The 20281-nt window shown below is 53.6% G+C and overlaps 2 protein-coding genes across 6 annotated transcripts; one reads left to right on the top strand and one right to left on the bottom strand.

Annotated features, from left to right (window-relative positions):
• The first annotated feature begins 209 nt into the window (after positions 1-209).
• On the top strand, positions 210-4709 carry RPS9 (ribosomal protein S9). Of its 2 annotated transcripts, XR_013531105.1 has the most exons (6): positions 210-240; positions 512-637; positions 831-953; positions 3358-3544; positions 3633-3804; positions 4457-4709. XR_013531105.1 is itself a non-coding variant. In XM_008988619.5 (5 exons), exons 2-5 carry the CDS (start codon positions 541-543, stop codon positions 4632-4634), a joined length of 585 nt encoding a protein of 194 aa, XP_008986867.1. In that variant the 5' UTR covers positions 210-240; positions 512-540; the 3' UTR covers positions 4635-4709. The 2 variants fall into 2 exon arrangements, 1 of the variants encoding a protein (XP_008986867.1); XM_008988619.5 differs by lacking the exon at positions 3633-3804.
• A 6193-nt stretch (positions 4710-10902) lies between these two features.
• Positions 10903-17462, bottom strand: LILRB3 (leukocyte immunoglobulin like receptor B3). 4 transcript variants are annotated; one of them, XM_054250080.2, is made up of 12 exons: positions 17349-17462; positions 17150-17185; positions 16682-16963; positions 16236-16535; positions 15500-15796; positions 14968-15270; positions 14615-14662; positions 13601-13720; positions 12912-12987; positions 12794-12831; positions 12363-12415; positions 10903-11290 (listed from the first exon to the last, which is right to left on the bottom strand). In XM_054250080.2, the coding sequence occupies exons 1-12, from the start codon at positions 17380-17382 to the stop codon at positions 11144-11146; spliced, it is 1734 nt and encodes a 577-aa protein (XP_054106055.2). In that variant the 5' UTR covers positions 17383-17462; the 3' UTR covers positions 10903-11143. The 4 variants fall into 4 exon arrangements, 2 of the variants coding, with proteins under 2 accessions (XP_054106055.2, XP_054106056.2); XR_013531102.1 differs by having other exon boundaries at positions 10912-11290; positions 15042-15270; XR_013531103.1 differs by having other exon boundaries at positions 10913-11290; positions 14968-15265.
• Between the last annotated feature and the right edge of the window lie 2819 nt (positions 17463-20281).

Here is a 20281-nt window from a genome sequence, read left to right on the forward strand (position 1 = left end):
GAAGGTTCTCCGCACTTGTCAAGTTTCCACTCCTTAGCCGGAAGAAAGCTAGTCATCCCAGTTCAGCACGCCGCTCTAGCCCAGACTCACATCTCGACTGCTTCTCCGCCAGCCAACGCCTCCTCTGATTGGCTCAGACGTGCGTTGTGCGTGATAAGGTCACGAGGCGCTGGCGTTACTATAAGAGCGCAGCTGTGTCGCGTGCGCGTCTTTTTCTCAGTGACTGGGCCCCGTACTTAGGTGAGGTGTGGTGATGTGCTTTGTGGCTAGGGTTTGGGCTGGATGTTCGCGCGGGCCTTCCGAGCTTCCATGAGCAAGCTAAAGACGTTAGGGATCAGAGCAGGGAGGCTGAATGAGAAAGCAGCACGGTTTTTGGGGCGGATACTGATTATGAAAGCTTTTGAAGTGATTCTCGCGAGATCCAATCTGGGCGCCGCGAGGTTTTGGCGCAGTTGTGGGACTGCGCTGGCGCCACCTAGAGCCCTCATTTTCCAACTTTCCTTCCGCGCAGGCGCAGACGGGTAAGCGGAGCCAGCCAGCATGCCAGTGGCCCGGAGCTGGGTTTGTCGCAAAACTTATGTGACCCCGCGGAGACCCTTCGAGAAATCTCGTCTCGACCAAGAGCTGAAGCTGATCGGTGAGTGGCCAAGCCTTCCGAGAGGCGGGTTAGCACGTGGATGAGGGTGCCCACGTGCTCGATCCAGTCTGCCCTCTAAATTTGGCACTGTTCGTGGTGTAGAAAGGTTTTGTTTGTCCAACGTTGCCAGCCTAGTTTTTGTACTAATCTCCGAGACTAAACTTGTCCATCTCCTTCTCCCCACCATATGCAGGCGAGTATGGGCTTCGGAACAAACGTGAGGTCTGGAGGGTCAAGTTTACCCTGGCCAAGATCCGCAAGGCCGCCCGAGAGCTGCTGACACTTGACGAGAAGGATCCACGGCGTCTTTTCGAAGGTGCGTATGGAAGCCCACAGCAGAGGGATGGACCGCAGGGCTTGGGAGGTTCATTGTCCCTTATTGTGAGGCTGCTCTGTTCCAATGATGGGAGTTGTGACCTTGGACAAACAGAGACAGCCTTTTAACTTGGTGTTTTAATGGGACTTGTGGAGTAAGAACAGTGGAGCTGGATCAGTCTTTGCCCTGTTTCCTAGCTCTGTGGCTTGTTACCCAGTTCCTGGACTTTGAGTTTAGTAATGACCAGAGCTAAAGAGGCCTGGCACACTTGGGCACCTGACTATATCTTTATATGATGTCACAAAAACAATTCTGATCATGTGACCTCCTTGCTAGTGGTGAGAGTAGACTGTGAAGTCGAATTTCTGGAATGAGTGATGGTGATAACAGGTTTTCACATTTGCTTATTTTTTTAAATTAAATTTTGAGACAGAATCTCACTTTAGCCCAGGTTAGAGTGCAATGGCAGGATCTCAGCTCACTGCAACCTGCACCTCCCGGGTTCAAGCAATACTCCTGCCTCAGCCTCCCAAGTAGCTGGGATCACAGTCATGCGCCACCATGCAGGGCTAATTTTGTATTTTTAGTAGAGACCAGGTTTCCCCATGTGGGCCAGGCTGGTGCTTGCTTTATTAAGCTGGTCAAGGACGTTTAGGTAGCATTAAGCAAAGGCCTGAACAGGAGAGAATCTGTTAAATGTCTCAGGGGACAGCATTTCAGTTGATGACTTGGGAGGGGTATGCAGGTCATACAGACTTCGGCTTACTTTACTAACTGTGGTGAAATAGACGTTAAGATGAAAATCTGTCGTCTTAACCATTTAGGATCTTGAGCTTCTGCTCTGAGACGCGGTGTTGCTGGAGTGCTTTCTACAGCAGACTGGCACCCCTGAGACGCTGCATTTGCCTGCGCTTGGGTAGTCATGATTTATGGTGAAGAGCAGAGTCTGCACCTGAGCCCTGACTGTTAGGCGTCAGAGAGCGGTTGTCCATATTGGACATGGAGCGTGCTTAGCCACAGATTATCACAGTGCCCCAGGCCTGCGGATGTTACAAGCTTTCTTTTCTTTTCTTTTTTAAATAGGGACAGGATCTTGCAATGTTGCCCAGGATAGGATGGTTTCCAACTCCTGGCCTCAGCCTTGCAAAGTGCTGGAATTACAGGTGTAAGCCACTGCACCAGACCCTTTCACTCTTTTTCTTAGATTGTAGCCCCCTTTGACAATTTCATGAAAGTGCTGGAGTTGCCAGCCCAAGGTTACTAATAATCGGATGGGAGTTTATCCCAGAGTCCTGTGGCAAGTGGGCTATACAGCTGGTTCTGGTTTTAGGGAGGACTTTGTTCATATAGAGCCTAATAGCAATGAAATTTAGTCATGTGAGAAGCGGTGTAGGTGTCTGAGGGTTATTTGTGGTTTTCCAAGGGAGAAGTGAAAGATCCCAAGGGGCAGACAGCTCTTTAGGTTGGTACACTTTCTAGTAAGTGAAGCCATCTAGCCTAGCCAGGGGCAGGAAGGGAGGAGCTTTGATGTTTGCTCTTTGGTGTAGTCGTGCCTTGATTCAGATCCAGCATTTCCCACTAACGTGTGACTAGCAAGATCTGAGTCTCATCTGTTAGAAAGATTGAACAGCTGTTAACGTTTGGCTGACAGTTAATAACCAACAGAGGCCGGGCGGGAGAATCACCTGAGGTTAAGAGTTCAAGACCAGCCTGGCCAACATGGTGAAACCCCATCTTTACTAAAAGTACAAAAATTAGCTGGATGTGGTGGGGGGCGCCTGTATTTCCAGCATATGAATCTTAACTAACTACTGTGCTTTGTCAGGGTGGGAGGAGCTTAATCGCAGCTGCACTTGCTCTTTTGCAGACTGAGTCGTTGTAAGGAAATCTCATTTACTCTTGCTAAGAATGTGGAGCAAAGGATGTTACATTTTCGGGTGTATTTGCCCTCCTGTCTCCTGCCAGGTTACTATGGATGATAGCCATAGGCTGGTTTTTTGTGTGTGACAAGGTTTCACTCTTGTCATCCAGGCTGGAGTGCAGTGGCTCCATCTCAGGTCACAGCAACCTCTGCCTGCGGGTTAAAGTGATTTTCCTACCTCAGCCTCCTGAATAGCTGGGATTACAGGCATACACCAACAGCCTGGCTCATTATTTGTATTTTTAGTAGACCTGGGGTTTCGCCATGTTGCCCACTCCTGACCTCAAAGTGTTGGGATTACAAGCATGGTTTTGACGATGGCCTGGGTCACAGTGACTGGTGCATTCAGTCAGACCTACCCCTTGCTTACTAATACTACCGTGCCTCACCACCGCAAATGGAGCCTAAGAGGACGAGCCAGGATTTGAACCCAAGAAGGCTGAGGTCAGAAGCTGAATCCGGGCTTCCTTCTACTCTTCCCAGGCAACGCCCTGCTGCGGCGGCTGGTCCGCATTGGGGTGCTGGATGAGGGCAAGATGAAGCTGGATTACATCCTGGGCCTGAAGATTGAGGATTTCTTAGAGAGACGTCTGCAGACCCAGGTCTTCAAGCTGGGCTTGGCCAAGTCCATCCACCACGCACGTGTACTGATCCGCCAGCGCCATATCAGGTATCACCTCTTGTGGGCACCCAAAGCTTCCTCCACGCTGCTCTCTGATGGTTGCCCTCACTAAGCCTGCTGTCCCTATCTCCTGCAGCCCTTGGAGGCGATGGGTGTGAGCTCACCCTGAGGGTACAGATTCACCCTTGCACACAGCTCACGCGGGAGCTGGGGCAGCCTCATGTCCCAAAAGCCCAGCGCAAGGGTCACTGCGGCTCCAGCCGTACACCTTGTGAAGGCCTCTGCCAGGCATGTGGGCAGCTGGACAGGTAACAGCTCTTGGCCTCCCCGGTGGAGGGAGAGAACCAGCCTCCTCACTTGGGTGGTGGGTTCAGCTGTCTCCTGGCTCTCTTGTTAAGTCAGTTCCAGACCGTAAGCTGTGAGTGCGTTCTGGGTACTCGGGTGCCCTTTCTGTAACATGGCACCATTGAGAGGGAGGAGCTGTGCAGGAGAGGCCACGACGTTTACATGTAGAATATCCACCTCAGCCCTTCACTAACCCTGTGAGCCGTGGGCAGAGCCTTCTGTGTGTGACGCCTTCACTGTGGACATAGCCTCAGGTTGCTGTGTTACAGTGGGCATTGCTGCCGTGTGTGGTCAAGCTCAGTGCCAGGTGTGGGGTTGAGTGTTTCACACTTCGGACTTTTAATGCCACCTCATTTGCGTTGTGGTCTTATGTGGGATACTTTTGAATTTCTCCTAAATGTGGTTGAGAAAGCATTTTTGGGGGGGTGAAGGTGATGCCCTAAGACCCTGGACTCACATGAGGCCCACAGGATCAGGAGCGCCCTTCCGGCAGTGCCTGGGTGTCTGCAACCCTAGCAGCAGCCGTGGCCACCTCACGGGCTGAGTGAAGAGGAGAGGCACCTCGCTGGGCTTGCTTCATTCTCCCCGGTCCACTTAACCCGTCCCCTCTTCCAGGGTCCGCAAGCAGGTGGTGAACATCCCGTCCTTCATTGTCCGCCTGGATTCCCAGAAGCACATCGACTTCTCCCTCCGCTCTCCCTACGGGGGTGGCCGCCCGGGCCGCGTGAAGAGGAAGAATGCCAAGAAGGGTCAGGGCGGGGCTGGGGCTGGGGATGACGAGGAGGAGGATTAAGCCCACCTGTCCGCCTCTGGGGCTCGTGGATTGCCGAGTTTTCCTGCTGAATAAACAGGATCAGCGCTTTATATACTTGGTGTGTTTGTGTCTCCTCCTTGACTCTTAACCCTGCTCTGACCTTGCCGCCTTTCCTAGGAAGCTTGGGGCAGCTCACTCGCTTCTGGGTGTTGAGGTGCCTGGGAATGCCTACCAGATGGTGGGCCCTGGCCTCAGTAATGCTGTCATCAGCAGAGAGACACGGTATCTTGGGAAAAACAGCCAGAAGGAAATTCCAAGTAAGCCAGCGTTTGCATATAGGGTAGAAGGGAGTTGTTCACTTCCAGGCAGGGGATGCAGCGTGCAGGTGGGGCCTGCCCTGGCTGTTGGCCCTTTGACCCTGACCCGGGGAGAGAAGTGGGCTGGGAGCTGACCTCTGAGGCTGGCCTGGTTTTTGGGGAAGGTGGACTGTTGGTGGTGATTTCACTGGGCAGCACTTCATAGAACTGCGGGCTCGTGTCGGAGCTCGTGATGTGGGTGATGCTGGGCAAGTTCCCAGCTTTGTCTTCACTCCGAGGGGAAGTCGGTTGGTGTGGGGGAGGGGTGTTGAGGGAACTCTTCCTCCTACCCACGCTTGGTTTCTGTGGACTCATGGTCAGGAGGTTAGGCTTCCGTTTTCTCTGCCTTGTTGATAAGCTGTGTCGGGATGGGGTTGGTCTCTGAGGAAGTGAGAAACTTGAAACTGTGCAACCTTCTCAGGCCCTAGTCGCTGGGGTCCTTGTCTAGAGGCCTTCAGTCTTTGAGGGTCAGGGGCGCAGCTGAGTTCTGTAAACCCTGCAGAGCAGTCAGCCCACTGCAGCTTGAGCTAGGTGGGCAGCCCTTCTCTCCGGGTTGCCACTTGGGAAATGATGGTGGTCTTGTTGGACGTTCACGGGGCCAGCTGCTGCACCTTCTGGGGTCACCGTGGTCTTTGGAGCGTGGGGTCTGGGTCTTGTCCTGGCCTAGTGGATGGCCAGAGCAGCGGATTCACTGGGCTCCCTTGGGAGGAAGAAAGTGCAGTTGCCTCTAGTCTGAGATCTGGTGGCTCATCTGGGTGCAGCTCACATCTTATGGGAGTTCCAGATGCAGCAGCCTGGAGGGAGGGGAGGGATGTGGTTCTGTGGAGAAGCCTACTGGCTTGGGATGCGCTCCCTGGGGTCATCTTCAGGACTTCTTTTTTTTTTGAGACGGAGTTTCACTGTTGTTACCCAGGCTGGAGTGCAATGGCACGATCTTGGCTCACTGCAACCTCTGCCTTCTGGGTTCAAGCAATTCTCCTGCCTCAGCCTCCCGAGTAGCTGGGACTACAGGCACGCACCACCATGCCCAGCTAATTTTTTGTATTTTTAGTAGAGACGGGGTTTCACCATGTTGACCAGGATGGTCTCGATCTCTTGACCTCGTGATCCACCTGCCTCGGCCTCCCAAAGTGCTGGGATTATAGGCATGAGCCACCGTGCCCGGCCCAGGGCTCTTCCTGCAGAGGCAGTGAGCGGGAGGATTACATGTGAGCCACAGTGCCTGGCCTGCTGGGTCTCCCTTTCCTGGTGAGCTCCTTCGACCACTGCCCCATCTCATTCCCTCCCTCAACTCTCGTCACCAGGGATGACCATGAACCCAGGGTCCTGAGCAGATAACAAGATGGGGGCTAGGCAGGGGCTTCTCATCTGCAACCAGGATGTTGGGTGGGGGCCGCAGGGGCCTACCTTGGGCAGGAAATGTGTCCGCCTCAGCATCTGTGCTGGCCCCCGGGTGTGGCTCACAGGGCCCAGGAAGAAGTCGGGTATGTGCTGCCCACATAGGCACTGGGGGGTTGGGAGCTCCTTGTCCTGATCAATGCAGAGCTGTCAGATCTGGCCTCAATGATGCTGGGGGGGTCAGGCTGTCTCCAGTGAGCTCCAGCGAGCCCAGCTGTGCTGAGGGAGGGCTGTGGGCTGCCTGTGCGCCCCTGAGAGGAGAGGATTGGTATTAAGGGGATATACTCTGTGGGGATAGTTCTCACAGTCTCAGCTCCATGTCTTCTGCCTGTGGTTCTGGCCCAAGAGGTCAGTGTCACCAACCACCCTGTGTCCACCTGAGGCTTCCCTGGACACACAGCAGGGAGATGGACAATGAAGTGGGGCTTGTGGCCCTGCCTGTCATGATCCCCAGCAGTGCAGATGAATTAGACCATTGAGCCCACAGAGCCTGGAGGGCAGATGGGTGCACTGGGTGCAAGGAGTCCCGGACTCTGTGTTCTCACCAGTGGCCTCGAAGGAGGGGAAAAGCCCCTACCCCAGGGCCTCGCTCTGCTTCCCCTGAAGGATGGGGCTGAGGGGACAGCAGGCTCTGGGGCCTTTCAGACCACATTTGGGTCACGTTTGACTCCCCATGCTCTGCCTGCCTCCACCGTGCCCAACCCAAATCCAGGGTGACCCTTGTTCTAGCACACGAGGTCAGAGAGGTCAGGGCCTCAGGACACAGCCCAGTCACGGTTCTAATTCTAGAGGCAAGTGCCTTCTGTGTCCCGAGCTCTGCAACGCATCTTTTCTCTCATCAGCCTCATGATCAGAAGAAGTTTATTGAGCAAGCCACATCCAGGCTTGCTGCCGGAAGGAGGGGAGGGGAGGGGTGGGTGAGGCCGGTAGGATTCCTGCTGGACTCATGGAGCTTGTGGAGGGGAGGGGAGGGGTGGGTGAGGCCGGTAGGATTCCTGCTGGACTCATGGAGCTTGCGTTAATGAAGTGTGAACCCAGTTGCTAGGTGATATGCTGATCAGGATTCTTTCTGTTTTTGAGACGTGTTCTCACTCTGTGTCCCAGGCTGGAGTGCAAATGACACAATCTAGGCTCACTGTAACCTCCATCTCCTGGGTTTACGCGATTCTCCTGCCTCAGCCTCCTGAGTAGCTGGGACTACAGGCGCGCACCACCACGCCCAGCTAATTTTTGTATTTTTAGTAGATACCAGGTTTCACCATGTTGGTCAGGCTGGTCTCCAACTTCTGACCTCAGGTGACCTGCCCGCCTCGGCCTCCCAAAGTGCTGGGATTACAGGTGTGAGCCACCACGCCCAGCCAAATAAAGTCCTATTTAGGGGGAAAGAAAACTAAGAAAATTTGTTTCCAACAGACATAATGTAAAAGAATTGTTAAGGGAAGTTCTTTGGGATGAAAAATGTGATAGTAATTCCAGAAGGAAACATGACAATTCAAAATAAAGGAAGATAAAAAAATGCTATGTATCATGGTAAATAAGTATCTTCCTTTTCTTAATTCTTTGACATATACATGGCTATTGGAATAGAATTTCTAGTTTTGTCTGGTGGGGTTTCAATGTGTAATGTTGACGTAATGGGGTTTCAATGTGTAATGTTGATGTAATACGTATTAACTTAAAGGGGAGGGGAGAGAGGAACTTTTGTGTTCTTAAGATTCCAGCAGTTCATTTTTAGAGGTAAAATTGCATAGAGTTAGGGATGTGTATTATAATATCTAAAACAGCCACTTACATGTGTACAAAGAGTTATAATTAAAACACTGGTAGATGGGCTGGGCATGGTGGCTCACACCTTTAATCCCAGCACTTGGGGAGGCTGAGGCAGGTGGATTGCCTGAGGTCGGGAGTTAGAGACCAGTCTGGCCTACATGGTGAAACCCTGTCTCTACTAAAAATATAAAAAAAAATTAAAAAAAAAAAAAATTTAGCCAGGCATCCAAGCACTTTGGAGGCCAAGGCGGGCGGATCACCTGAGGTCGGGAGTTCAAGACCAGCCTGACCAACATGGTGAAACTCCGTCTTTATGGATAAAAAAAAAAAAAAAAAAAAATTTAGCTAGGCATGGTGGCACATGCCTGTAATCCAGCTACTTGGGAGGCTGAAGAAGGAGAATCACTTGAATCCCGGAGGTGGAGATTGCAGTGAGCTGTGATCATACCACTGCACTCCAGCCTGGGCAACAAGAGTGAAACTGTCTCAAATGACAAAAACCACACACTAGTAGATAAGATAAAATACTCTGTACCCCATAAATATGTACGATAATTATTTGTCAATTAAAAACTCTTAAGCTGGGCACAGTGGCTCATGCCTGCAATGCCAGAACTTTTGGAGGCTGAGATGGGAGGCTCTTAAGCCCAGGAGTTCGAGGGCAGCTTGGGCAACACAGCGAGACCACACCTCTACAAAAAAAATTGTAAATGTATTTTAAAATCTCTAATGCAGTAGTCCCCCTTGATCTGTAATTTTATTTTTGTGGTTTCAGTTAACTGGTGGTCCACCATGGTCCAAAAGTATTAAATAGAAAACTCCAGGAATGCCGGGCACGGTGGCTCACGCCTATAATCCCAGCACTTTGGGAGGCCGAGGTGGGTGGATCACAAGGTCAAGAGACGAGACCTTCCTGGTCAACATGGTGAAACCCCATCTCTACTAAAAATACAAAAATTAGCTGGGCATGGTGGCGCGTGCCTGTAATCCCAGCTACTTGGGAGGCTGAGGCAGGAGAATTGCCTGAACCCAGGAGGCGGAGGTTGTGGTGAGCCGAGATTGCACCATTGCACTCCAGCCTGGGTAACAAGAGCGAAACTGCGTCTCAAAAAAAAAAAAAAAAGAAAAAAAGAGAAAAGTCCAGGAATCATGTTTTTAACAAAACTAAAAACATTTCTAAAAAACTAAGAGTAAGCAGGAAGTGGGAATCAGCAAACAACAGAGGAGAGAGGCAAACAAAAAGGCAAGCCTGATGCAGTCACGTGCTGCGTAACGGCCTTGCAGTCCGCTACACGTCGCGTGTGATGACGTAGCGATGCGCGGACTAGGTTATATCCTGTAGGTTTTGCAAGTACGCTCGCACTATGAGGTTCGCACAGTGGTTTTTGTTTTTGTTTTTGTTTTTGTTTTGAGACAGAGTTTTCGCTCTTGTTGCCTAGACATGCAATGGCATGATCTCGGCTCAATACAACCTCTACCTCCCCGGTTCAATCCTTCCTCAGCTTCCTCAGTACTTGGGATTACAGGCATTTCCCATGATGCCCAGCTAATTTTTGTATTTTTAATAAAGACAGGGTTTCACCATGTTGGCCAGGCTGGTCCTGAACTCCTGACCTCTGGTGATTTGCCCGTCTCCGCCTCTCAAAGTGCTGGGATTACCGGCGTGAGCCACCGCGCCCGGCCATGGCCAACACTTTTTAAAGATGGATTTCTCAGAACATATGCCTGTCATTAAGTGACATGAACGTAAGTGATCTAAATACAGCGATTGAAAGAGATTACAAGATTGGATTTAAAGAAACCACAAAGCAGCCTTTTTTGTATACAATCTATAGGAAATTCAATATAAGAAAGTAAGTGGGTTAAAAATAATGAATAACGTGGACGAGCATTGAAAACCTTATAAACCAGACACAAAAAGACAAATACTGTGATTCTGCAGTGCAGTGGCGCCATCTCGGCTCACCGCAACCTCTGTCTCCGGGGTCAAGCAATTCTCTGCCTCCCTCCCGAGTAGCTGGGATTATAGACATCTGCCACCACACCTGGCTAATTTCTGTATTTTTAGTAGAGACAGGGTTTCACCATCTTGGGCAGGCTGGTCTTGCACTCCTGACCTCATGATCCGCCTGCCTTGGCCTCCCAAAGTGCTGGGATTGCAGGTGTGGCCACCACCCCTGGCATTTTATTTATATTTATCACATTAAAAAAACCGAAGGTTGAAAAATGTATTATGCAAACACGAATCAACAGATAATTTCACTGGATTTTTAGTTTTCTGATTTTTTTAGACAGGGTCTCACTGTTGCCCAGGCTGGAGAGCTGTGGTGTGATCTTGGCTCACTGCAGCCTCGACCTCCTGTGCCCAAGTGATCCTCCCACCTCAGCCTTCCAAGTCGCTGGGGCTACAGGTGTGTGCCACCATGCCTGACTAGCTTTACTTTCTGGAGAGGTTGGGTCTCACGATGCTGCTCAGGCTGGCTGCAACTCCTGAGCTCAAGCCATCCTCCCCACTTGCCCTCCCGAAGTGTTGGGATTACAGGCGTGAGCCACTGTACCTGGTTACGCCTCTTAATTTTCCCATTTTGCAAGTTGGATGTGGAATATTGACATTATCATTCAATTAAAAACATTCACTCTTTTTTTTTTAAGAGACAAGGTCTCGATCTATCACACAGGCTGGAGTGCAGCGGCAGAGTCATGGCTCACTGCAGCCTCAGCATCCTTAACCTCTTGGGTTCAAGGCATTCTCCCGACTCAGCCTCCCAAGTACCACAACTGGCCTTTATGTCTGTTTTTTTTTTTCTTATTGACTCACTGATTATTGAGAGGTCTGCTGCTTTATTTCCAAAATGCGAGGATATTAGTCATCTTTGAGTCAGGTGAGTCCCACAAGTTCCCAGTGCCTCCTGGTGGTCTGTGTTAAGGGTCCAGGCTGGCTGGGGTCTATTGGTGTCCACTGGGGGCAGCTCCCATGTCTTCTGAGTGTCCTTCTGTTGAGTGTGGGGTCTGGGTCCCCCTGGACTAGTGGATGGCCACAGTGGCGTAGATGCTGGGCTCAGCTGGAGGGGCCCCTTCCTGAGAGGGAGGAGGCTCAGTTGCCTCCCGTCTGAGGGTCAAGCTGTGCAGCTGGGCGTAGGTCACATCCTGGGGGCCTTCAGAGGCAGCAGCCTGCAGTGGGGGAGAGTGAGAGGGAAGGAACGTGGTGGGGGTGAGAGAGAGGAAAGGACCTTCCTGACTGTCCATCTGCCTGTCCTCTTCTGCCTGCCTGTCCTTTGTATCCAGGAATTCCCCAGACAGTGGTGAATGAGGGGAGGCCACTGCTGCCTGAGTCTGGAGTGTTTGGCATATGTCACTCCGTGGGGGTCTTGGAAAGAGACAGTGGTGGGGGGTGTCCTTGAATCCCCCTGACCTCCTCGAGTCAGTTTTCCCACTGTTCCCAAAGTGATCCCATTACATCCCTTTCCTGATGGAATCTCAGGGACGCCCTAAGGCTGTGGAGGATCTGGTTGCTCCCTCCCTGAGGTTCTGCCCTCTCCTCACTCTGACCTTGCCCATTTGGCTGCAGCCTCACGCCCACCTTCCCACAAGAGCTCACTGCGGCCTCGGGGCCTTTGCACTGCTGTTTCCTCTGCCTGCAGGGGCTCGTCCATTAGAGGATGGTGTGGCCCTCTCCGCCCAGGCTTCTCAGATGACAGCTGACCAGACAGCCCTCCCCTTACCATTCAGACCGGCCCCACTGCCCCGCACTCTCTGCCCTTTCCCTGGTTCACTTTCCTTACAGCACGTCGCACTCCTGGACACTGTGTTTATTTGCATTTTGTCTCCCACCACGAGGTGAGCTCAGGAGGGCAGGGCGGCTTTGCTCCCTGCTGTGTCTGCGGCTCCCACAGGGAGCCCCATCCACAGGGAGCTCCTGGGAACACTCGCTGGGTGAATGAATTAAGGGAAGCCCAGGGCACCGGGGTGGTTCATTCCTCATCCTCCTGAGTCCTGGGGATCCCTCTAACAACCAGACGGCCAAACAGAGGACGAGGAGCAGGAAGGGGACCCGGGAGGAGGCCCACGAGGTCCCAGGACACCAGGAGAGAGTGAGGTCACAGCAGGCGGGAGGCAGCGTGCTGGACACGGAGGGTCCACCCTGGATGGTGCTGAGAGCCGGGGAAGGAGGACAGAGAAGTCCTGCTCGATTAGATCTGGCACCAGGAGGCCTTTGGTGCCTGGGACAGGGGTGGGGTCTCACCCGAGTGTCCAGCTCCACCTCGTCCTCAGGCTGTGTGTCCTTCACGGCAGCATCTGCTGGGGCAGAGCAAAGGGTTCGTCTCCTGGGAAGGTTCCCTGGGACCTCTGAGCCCCGCCAGCCCCTACCGAGCTCCCAGATGGGGCCTCTGAGATCCAGGGAGGTCCCACAGTGTGCAGGGAGACCATCTTCCACTGAGCCCCAGCCCCTTCCCAGCCCCTCCCTCTTGCTAATGAAATGTTGGGACTCCTGTCCCCCCAGCCCCCCATTTGTTCCTCCCATCCCTCCAGCCCCCCATTTGTCCCTCCCATCCCCCCAGCCCCCCATTTGTCCCTCCCGTCCCTTCAGCACCCCCATTTGTCCCTCCCGTCCCCCAGCACCCCCATTTGTCCCTCCTGTCCCCCCAGCCCCCCATTTGTCCCTCTTCCTCTCACAGAGGTTTTCTTCCGGGACATCAGCAGCTGGGCTGGACCTGGGAGGACACAGGAGTGTGAGAGGGACAGGGTACGGGTGGTGGGTAGGTGGGAGTCTGGGGTCTTCGGGCAGAATTACCTCCTCTGCAGGCCCTTGTCCTTGGGCTCTGGCTCCACAGCCCCAGTAGGATGGTGGAAATCAGCCTCTCTCTGGTCTGGATGAAGACAGACAGAGTCTCAGCCCTGGGAACATTAGAACCACCCATCCTGCACATGCAACTTGAGGGAAAGCAGGAAAGCTTAAAATATTCCTGCAGGGATGTCCCAGATATTTCATGAGATAGAAAACAACTTCCATGAATACGGAGGTTTGTAAATGTGTGCTGACTACGTGCGCACAGTGGCTCACGCCTGTAACCCTAGCAGCTTGGGAGGCTGAGGCAGGCAGATCACAAGGTCAGGAGTTCAAGACCAGCCTGGCCAACATGGCGAAACCCCGTCTCTACTAAAAATACAAAAATTAGCCAGGCGTAGTGGTGGGCATCTGTAGTCCCAGCTACTCCAGTTACTTGGTAGGCTGAGGCAGGAGAATCACTTGAACCCAGATGGCGGAGGTTGCAGTGAGCTGAGATTGTGTCATTGCACTCCAGCCTGGACTATAGAGCAAGACTCTATCTCAAAAAATGAAAAAACAGTAAATGTGTGCTGACATTAGACGCCTCTGGAACCGGTTTTCTAAGCTGACTTCCCTGTGTGTTCTGGCTCCCTCTGGCTGGTGCCCTGAGCCCACCCTTGGCCAGCCCATGGGTACCCCCCTTCCCTACTCACCCAAGGTTCTGTGTTTCTTCTGACGCCGGTGTCGGAGGAGGAGGAAGAGGAGGAGGAGGAGGAGCAGCAGGACGAAGCCCATGGAGACCCCAGTCAACACCTCCAGGTACCTTCCCAGACCTTGAGTGTGATGACGTCAGGAATGAGGATGATGTCATTGATGTGAGCACCTACTGTGCGCAGGCGTGTGCCAAGTCATTCATGAGCTCTAACCCTCACAGCACTCATGCAACATGGGATTGCTGCCCCCACAACCCATTTCACAGATACATAAACTGAGGCTCAGAGGGCAATCGCCTGCCCCAGGTCCCCAGCCAGGTGGTGGCAGAGCTGGGGAGGGAACCCAGGAGTCTGACCTGCAGCCCTTGTTCCCTGTACTGAGCTGAGCCCCGGAGCTGCAGGGAAAGAGCCTGACCTCCTGAACCACGGCCCTGCTCCCCTCCCCTGCCCCAGGTCAGCGTCACTGCTGCAGGTGGGACAGGATAGGCCCCTGTGGAATCGGGTCTGGAGGCTTCCCTGGGAGGCCTCCTCCCCCAGGAGGTCACAGCTGGGAGTCAGAGCTGAAAGGAACTTTCCCACTAGTGCAGTTTCTCTCTCCTTGGAGAAACTGAGGCCCAGGTGGGAGAGGGGCCTGTCCCTGTCACCATCTCCAGAGGAACCTGAACCTAGGACAGAACCCACCCCTGCCTTTCCTGGACCCGCCCACCTGCTCAGACACCCTCACTCACTACTCTGGGGGCCTGACCTGAGGGGTGAGGGGCTGGTCCTCAGGGCCTCCTGGGTCAGCACAGGGAGCTGAGGGCTGGGGCTGCCTTGTCCCCCACATCAGCCCAGCTGCTCCCCCATGCTGGGCCCCAATATCTGCCTTTGCCTTGACCCCCCACCCCTTACCAGCCCAGCCTCAGAGCCCCTGGGACACAAGCCCATCCTTGAGGGGAGGGGAATGGGATCTTTTGGGAGACTCAGGACTGCCCTGGGGGAGGCCGTGCTCCCCAAGAGGCCTCCATGACTCACCAGGTGTGGTTGGCCCTGCGGGTGGTGGGCTGGAGCCTGCAGAGGGTCCTGGAAGGAGTACAGGAGGTGGGTGAGGGCCGGGGCTGTCTGTGGAGCACACACTTCACTCCAGCTTCCCTGCGTCCACACAGTGCATTCCCTGGAAACATTTCTCTGCCCACCTGGTACCTTCTGCATGCCAGCAAGGCATACGGGTGGCCGTGCCTACGAGAACCCCTGCTGGCTTCCTCCTGCTGAGGACTGAGGCCCTTCGGGCTAAACCTCCCTCATAACCTCCCTCCCTCCATCCTCCCTCCTCAGCAGGGCCTGAGCTGAGCCTTTGTGCTTAGAGAGAACAGGGTCAGGGCCCTCACCTGAGACCACCAGCTCCAGGGGGTCACTGGGGAGGGACAGCAGGTAGGGGTTGGATCTGTGTGAGCTGTAGCACCTGTAGGTCCCCGCGTGGGCTGAGGTTACAGGACTCATGGGGAATTCAGCCTGGTCCTTATCAGATTGGTGCTTTGATCGTAGACGCACGGGGGCATCAGCTGCTCCCGCCTTGGTCAGAAGGAAAGTGTCCATCCACCCCTGTGACTGACACAGCAGGGTCACGTTCTCTCCTGAAGCCACCGTGGAATTCGGCTGCACTGAGAGGGAGGGTCTGTCAGGGATCTGTCCTGGAGAGAACAAGGATGGTGAGGGGCTGCCCGACTTGTTCTGAGCTGAGACCTCCCCAGGCCTCTCTCTGGGACCCTCAGTTTCTGTCTCTGTTTTCTCTGAGTCTCCCCGTCTCTATCTCTTCCTCCCTTGGGACCCCCACCCCTCATCCCAGCCATCATCACCTGGGCTCCCTGGCAGGGCCTTTGCAGAGCCTGGGTCCCTGACTGAACCCGCTGGGCTCCTCACCTGAGATCAGGATGTCCAGGGGGTCACTGGGGGCTGACCACTCGGAGGAGAGGTTGTGTGCACCGTAGCATCTGTACTGGCCCCCGTGGGAGACCCTTATAGGGCTCAGGGTGAAGTTGGCCTGGGAGAGCCCAGCCTGGAACTTCTGGCCAGAGCCCTGGAGGAGGTTAACTCCCTGGTCCTTGTACAGAGCAAATCTGTCGTAGTCGACATCAGAGCGACACTGCAGGGTCAGGCTGCCTCCATGCGCCACGACGGGGCCCTGCGGGGTCAGGAGGGAGGGCTTCCTAGACACGCCTGGAGGGAAAGGGGAGCGGGGACTCGGATGGCTGGTTCCTCCCATGCCCCTTCCTTCTCCTGTCCTGGCCCTGCAGGTCTCAGTGTCTCTCACACCCTGTGTCTTGGACCCCAGGGCTCCTTCTCACCTGGGCTGTCCTGGAGCCACTTCAGAGGAGTGGGGTCTCCCTGAGCTTTCGCCGCTGTGCCTGAGCTTCCCCCCTCCCCCTGAGAGCCAGGACCTCACAGCAAACACACTGGAGCCTTCCTCAGTCTCCCCTTCCAGGTGAGGGTACCGAGGGCTCCTCCTCCCATGTCAGTCTCCCCACGGGGCCTCCCTCACGCCTTCAGCCTGTCCATCAACACATCACTCTGGGTCCTCTCCATCTTCAGTCACTAGCCAAACTCCCAGCCTGTCTGCTGCCCCAAAAGTGTGTTAGAGAAACCGTGGCTTCCTTACCTGAGCTCAGAATCTCCAGGGGGTCACTGGGGTGTGACCACACCTGGGGGGTGTTTCTATAATAGTAATAGCATCTGAACATCCACCTGTGGCTGGGGGTCACGGGACCCACCGGGAACAGGGCCCTGAACCCACTGGGGGGCTGCTGTGAGTTCAGGGTCCGGGGGAGCTGGTGTTCTCCTTCCTTCATCAGAACAAAATGGAAATATCCCTCCTGTGAGCCACACTGGAGGGTCACGTTCCCTCCCGAGGTCACCACAGGGCTGGGCAGGGCTAAGAGGGTGGGTTTGCTGTAGACTCCTAGGAGAGAAGGAAGCACCATGTGAAATGGGGCTCACACCTCCCACATCACCCCCAGGCCTGGGCTGGGAGAGGGAGATGTCCCTGAGAGCCAACCCCCTTCCTGAGGGCAGAGCCTGGGGCTGGGACCCTGAGTGTCCTCTCACCCGTCACCACCAGCTCCAGGGGCTCACTGCGCTCTGACCAGCCTGCAGGGCTGAGATAGTAACAGCGATATTTCCCTGCATGGGACTCTGACATGGATGAGATGGAGAATCTGGCCTTGTTGGGTTGCAGTGGGTTCTGTCTGACCCAGGCTACTTGGATTCCCTCTTTTTCCAGATGATACTCCTGGGCCTCCAGGTTCCCCTGACACCAAATGGTCACGGGGCTCCCCCAGATGATCACAGAGGCTGGCTCAGCCCAGAGGATGGGTGTGGGGAGGGGCCCTGGAAGGAAATCAGAGGCTGGATCCCAAGACCTCCATCAGCCCTCAGATCCCAGCTCTCAGCTCCAGGATGCCCCCGTCATCCCCATCAGCCACCCAGAACTGCTGTCTCCACCTCCAGCTGCCCAGGGGTGGGCCTTGTCTCTAGAGAGGAAGAGAAACCTGGGACAGCTGGGGACAGACTTACCTGCCTGCACGCGGGTTCTGGGGCTCAGACTCAGCCCTGGAAGAGAGTTCCCTGTGAGAGATTTGCCTCTGAAGCTTGAGCAGATCCTCCCCTCCCTAGTGCCTCCTGAGCTTTTGAGGTCTCCTGATGGACCAGGGCTTGTGTGTGGGGTGGGGTCCCTCCAAGACTCAGATCTCCTCTCCCCATCTTGAAATCTCACCAAGGCAGAGCAGGGCTGTGAGGGTGGGGGTCATGGCGTCGCTTCCCAGTGGCCACGGGCTCTGCAGATGGATGAGCCCTTGGTGCTGGCAGGACAGGGAGACATCCAGGGTGTGGCTGCTCGGAGGCTGAGTGCTTCTTGTCATGGGGTTGTCTCATCCACAGCCCACAGGAAGGGGAACTGCCCTCCCCAGGAGCCTGGCTTTCATTTTGGGCTGTGGTGGGGACGGGCACCCGCCTCTCTGCAGACATTACAAAGAGAAATGGGTCTCCCTGCCCCAGGACCATTCTCTGTCTGATTTATCTTTATTTCATTGAGGGCTGGGACACAGCAGCACATAGCCCTGGTTCCTTCCTGAGTCAGCCCCTTTCAGGAGAGGGTGAGAGTGGGCTCCTCCTCCCTCTCACAGCCTCCTCATGGGGTCTCCCTCCCTCCTTCAGCCCGTCCATCAGCACAGAGGTGCAGGGTCCTCACTATGGCCATCGTCTCTCCAGCCCTGGAGTTGCTTCAGGGAAGATGCAGGTCCGTGCTGCAGGCAGGCTCAGGTCAACAGAGACGCACCTGACACCTGGCTTTGCAGTCCAGGCTGAGCTGCCGTGAGCACAGAGGAGAAATGCAGGCCCTGCCGTGGTGGCTCCCGCCTGGAATCCCAGCACTTCAGGAGGCTGAGGCGGGAGGATGGCTTGAGGCCACAGAGAGCCCCTGTCTGTACAGAAAAGAGGAAAGTTAGCTGAGCATGGAGGCTCATGCCTGTGGTCCCTGCAACTCAGGAGGCTGACGTGAGAGGATCACTTGGGCCTGGGAGGTGGAGGCTGCAGGGAGCTCTGATCACCCCTCAGCATTCCAGCCTGGGTGACAGAGCAAGACCCTGTCTCAAAAGGGCAAATACAGGGAATAAAGAGAAAGAGAATCAAATATATATATACATGGGGAGGCTGAGGCAGGAGAATCTCTTGAATCCTGGAGGCGGAGGCTGCAGTGTGCCATCGCACCACTGCACTTCAGCCCCACAAGAACACAGCTGTCTCAAAAAAAAAATAAGATACACTGTATGTATCTACTATGTAGATATAACAAAATCCAAAACATAATTGAGTCCAGGACAAGACCACTGCAACAGTAAATATGTACATTGGCATGAGATACTCATTACGTTTTCCAGACTGTACCATGGAAAGGATAGACATTGAACAACAGAAAATATTAATATATACAGGAAGTAGAATCAGAAGGAATAACATGTCTGTACCCGTTTCAGAATGAAAGGAAGAAGGTTGTTAGTTCATGACATTTCAGGAAGAGCTAATGGCTGAAATTATTACAGAATCGAAAAGAAAATGCCAGTTTGTGACTATATTTAGTGTCTCGGTCATGGTAAAGCACACGAGGAGACTCGGGCATCTGTGATCTGTTGGGACTCATGTCTCACACGTTAAACCCTCAGGTCAGGCGATCGCCTTATGAGGAATAAGGAGAGTGTGTTCATTTTCCTTTTATCAGGTATCATGATAAGAACAGGGAGAGAGAGGAGGGACAGACAGGGAGGGGGAGAGAGAGAAAGAGCGAGAGAGAATCAGGCATCACTAGAGCTGCCAGGCTGCAGGTATTTGTGCACCTGGCGTCCCTGAAAGCAATACTAAACGATGATGTAAGTCAGTGAGTAGAATAATGAACCCCAAAAGGAGAAGGTGAGATGCTGCTGTGAGTAATGAGATGAGCAGTACACACGAGACACTAGTCCGCATGGATCAGTCATATGTGTATATACAAGTACATACGTTTCCACTAAGAATCGGAAACGGATTCTCCCCTCCGGAGCCTCCAGAAAGGAATGCAGCTATGTGAAGGCCTCGGTTTTATCCTAAGACCTGTTCCGAATTCCGAGTTCCCGAAACATGAGATAACAGATCATGTTGCTTCAGCTGCTCAACATGTAGTAATTTGTTACGGCACCAGCAGCAAACCGATACTAATGCAAACGCCGAAGCAATCCTCATACCACACAACTGTTGTTTTAAAAGAACAGTTGATGTTTCTTTTTTTTTTTGAGATGGAGTTGCGCTGTTGTTACCCAGGCTGGAGTGCAATGGCGCGATCTCGGCTCACCACAACCCCCGCCTCCTGGGTTCAGACAATTCTCCTGCCTCAGCCTCCTGAGTAGCTGGCACGCGCCACCGTGCCCAGCTAATTTTTGTATTTTTAGTAGAGATGGGGTTTCACCATGTTGACCAGGATGGTCTCGATTTCTTAACCTCGTGATCCACCTGCCTCGGCCTCCCAAAGTGCTGGGATTACAGGCGTGAGCCACCGCGCCCGGCCCAGCAGTTCATGTTTTACTTTTAAATCACAGTCTACTGAGAGGAGAAGGTTACACACTTTCACTCAACCAATCACGTGTCCTTCAAATTTACAAAGTGTCAATTGATACACAATGGAAGATTTCAAGAAATATTTATCAGACTTTGATTAAAAAAAAAAAAAAGCAGGTTTCGTAGCACATGCCAGACATTGTGGCACATGCCGGCAATCCCAGAGGGATTACTCTAGAGGCTGAGGCAGGAGAATCATTTGAATCTGGGAGGCAGAGGTTGCAGTGTGCCCAAAAAAAAAAAAAAAAAAAAAAAAAGGGCGAAGTGATGACTTTTGGCGTTGGGTAACCCTTGTTGTCTTCTGGTAGTAATTTCCTACCAGGCAGATCGTCTAACCCCAAATCACCTAAAAGTGCAGGCCCAGGACGTGCGTGTCTCCCAGGTGGGTGACCTGGAAGTGGGTGATGGAGGCTGTTTATTATGCTCTCCTTTTCTTTCCCAGCCCATGTGTTCTACCTGTGTAAAGATACAGCATTTTCATTGGCAGAGCCCATTACAGGAAAATAAATAGGAACACAAATATTAAAGGAAAAGCCATAGCCTCATTTAGTGTTCATCCATATG

This window comes from Callithrix jacchus, chromosome 22, assembly GCF_049354715.1.
Source record: "Callithrix jacchus isolate 240 chromosome 22, calJac240_pri, whole genome shotgun sequence".
Taxonomy (NCBI): Eukaryota; Metazoa; Chordata; class Mammalia; order Primates; family Cebidae; genus Callithrix; species Callithrix jacchus.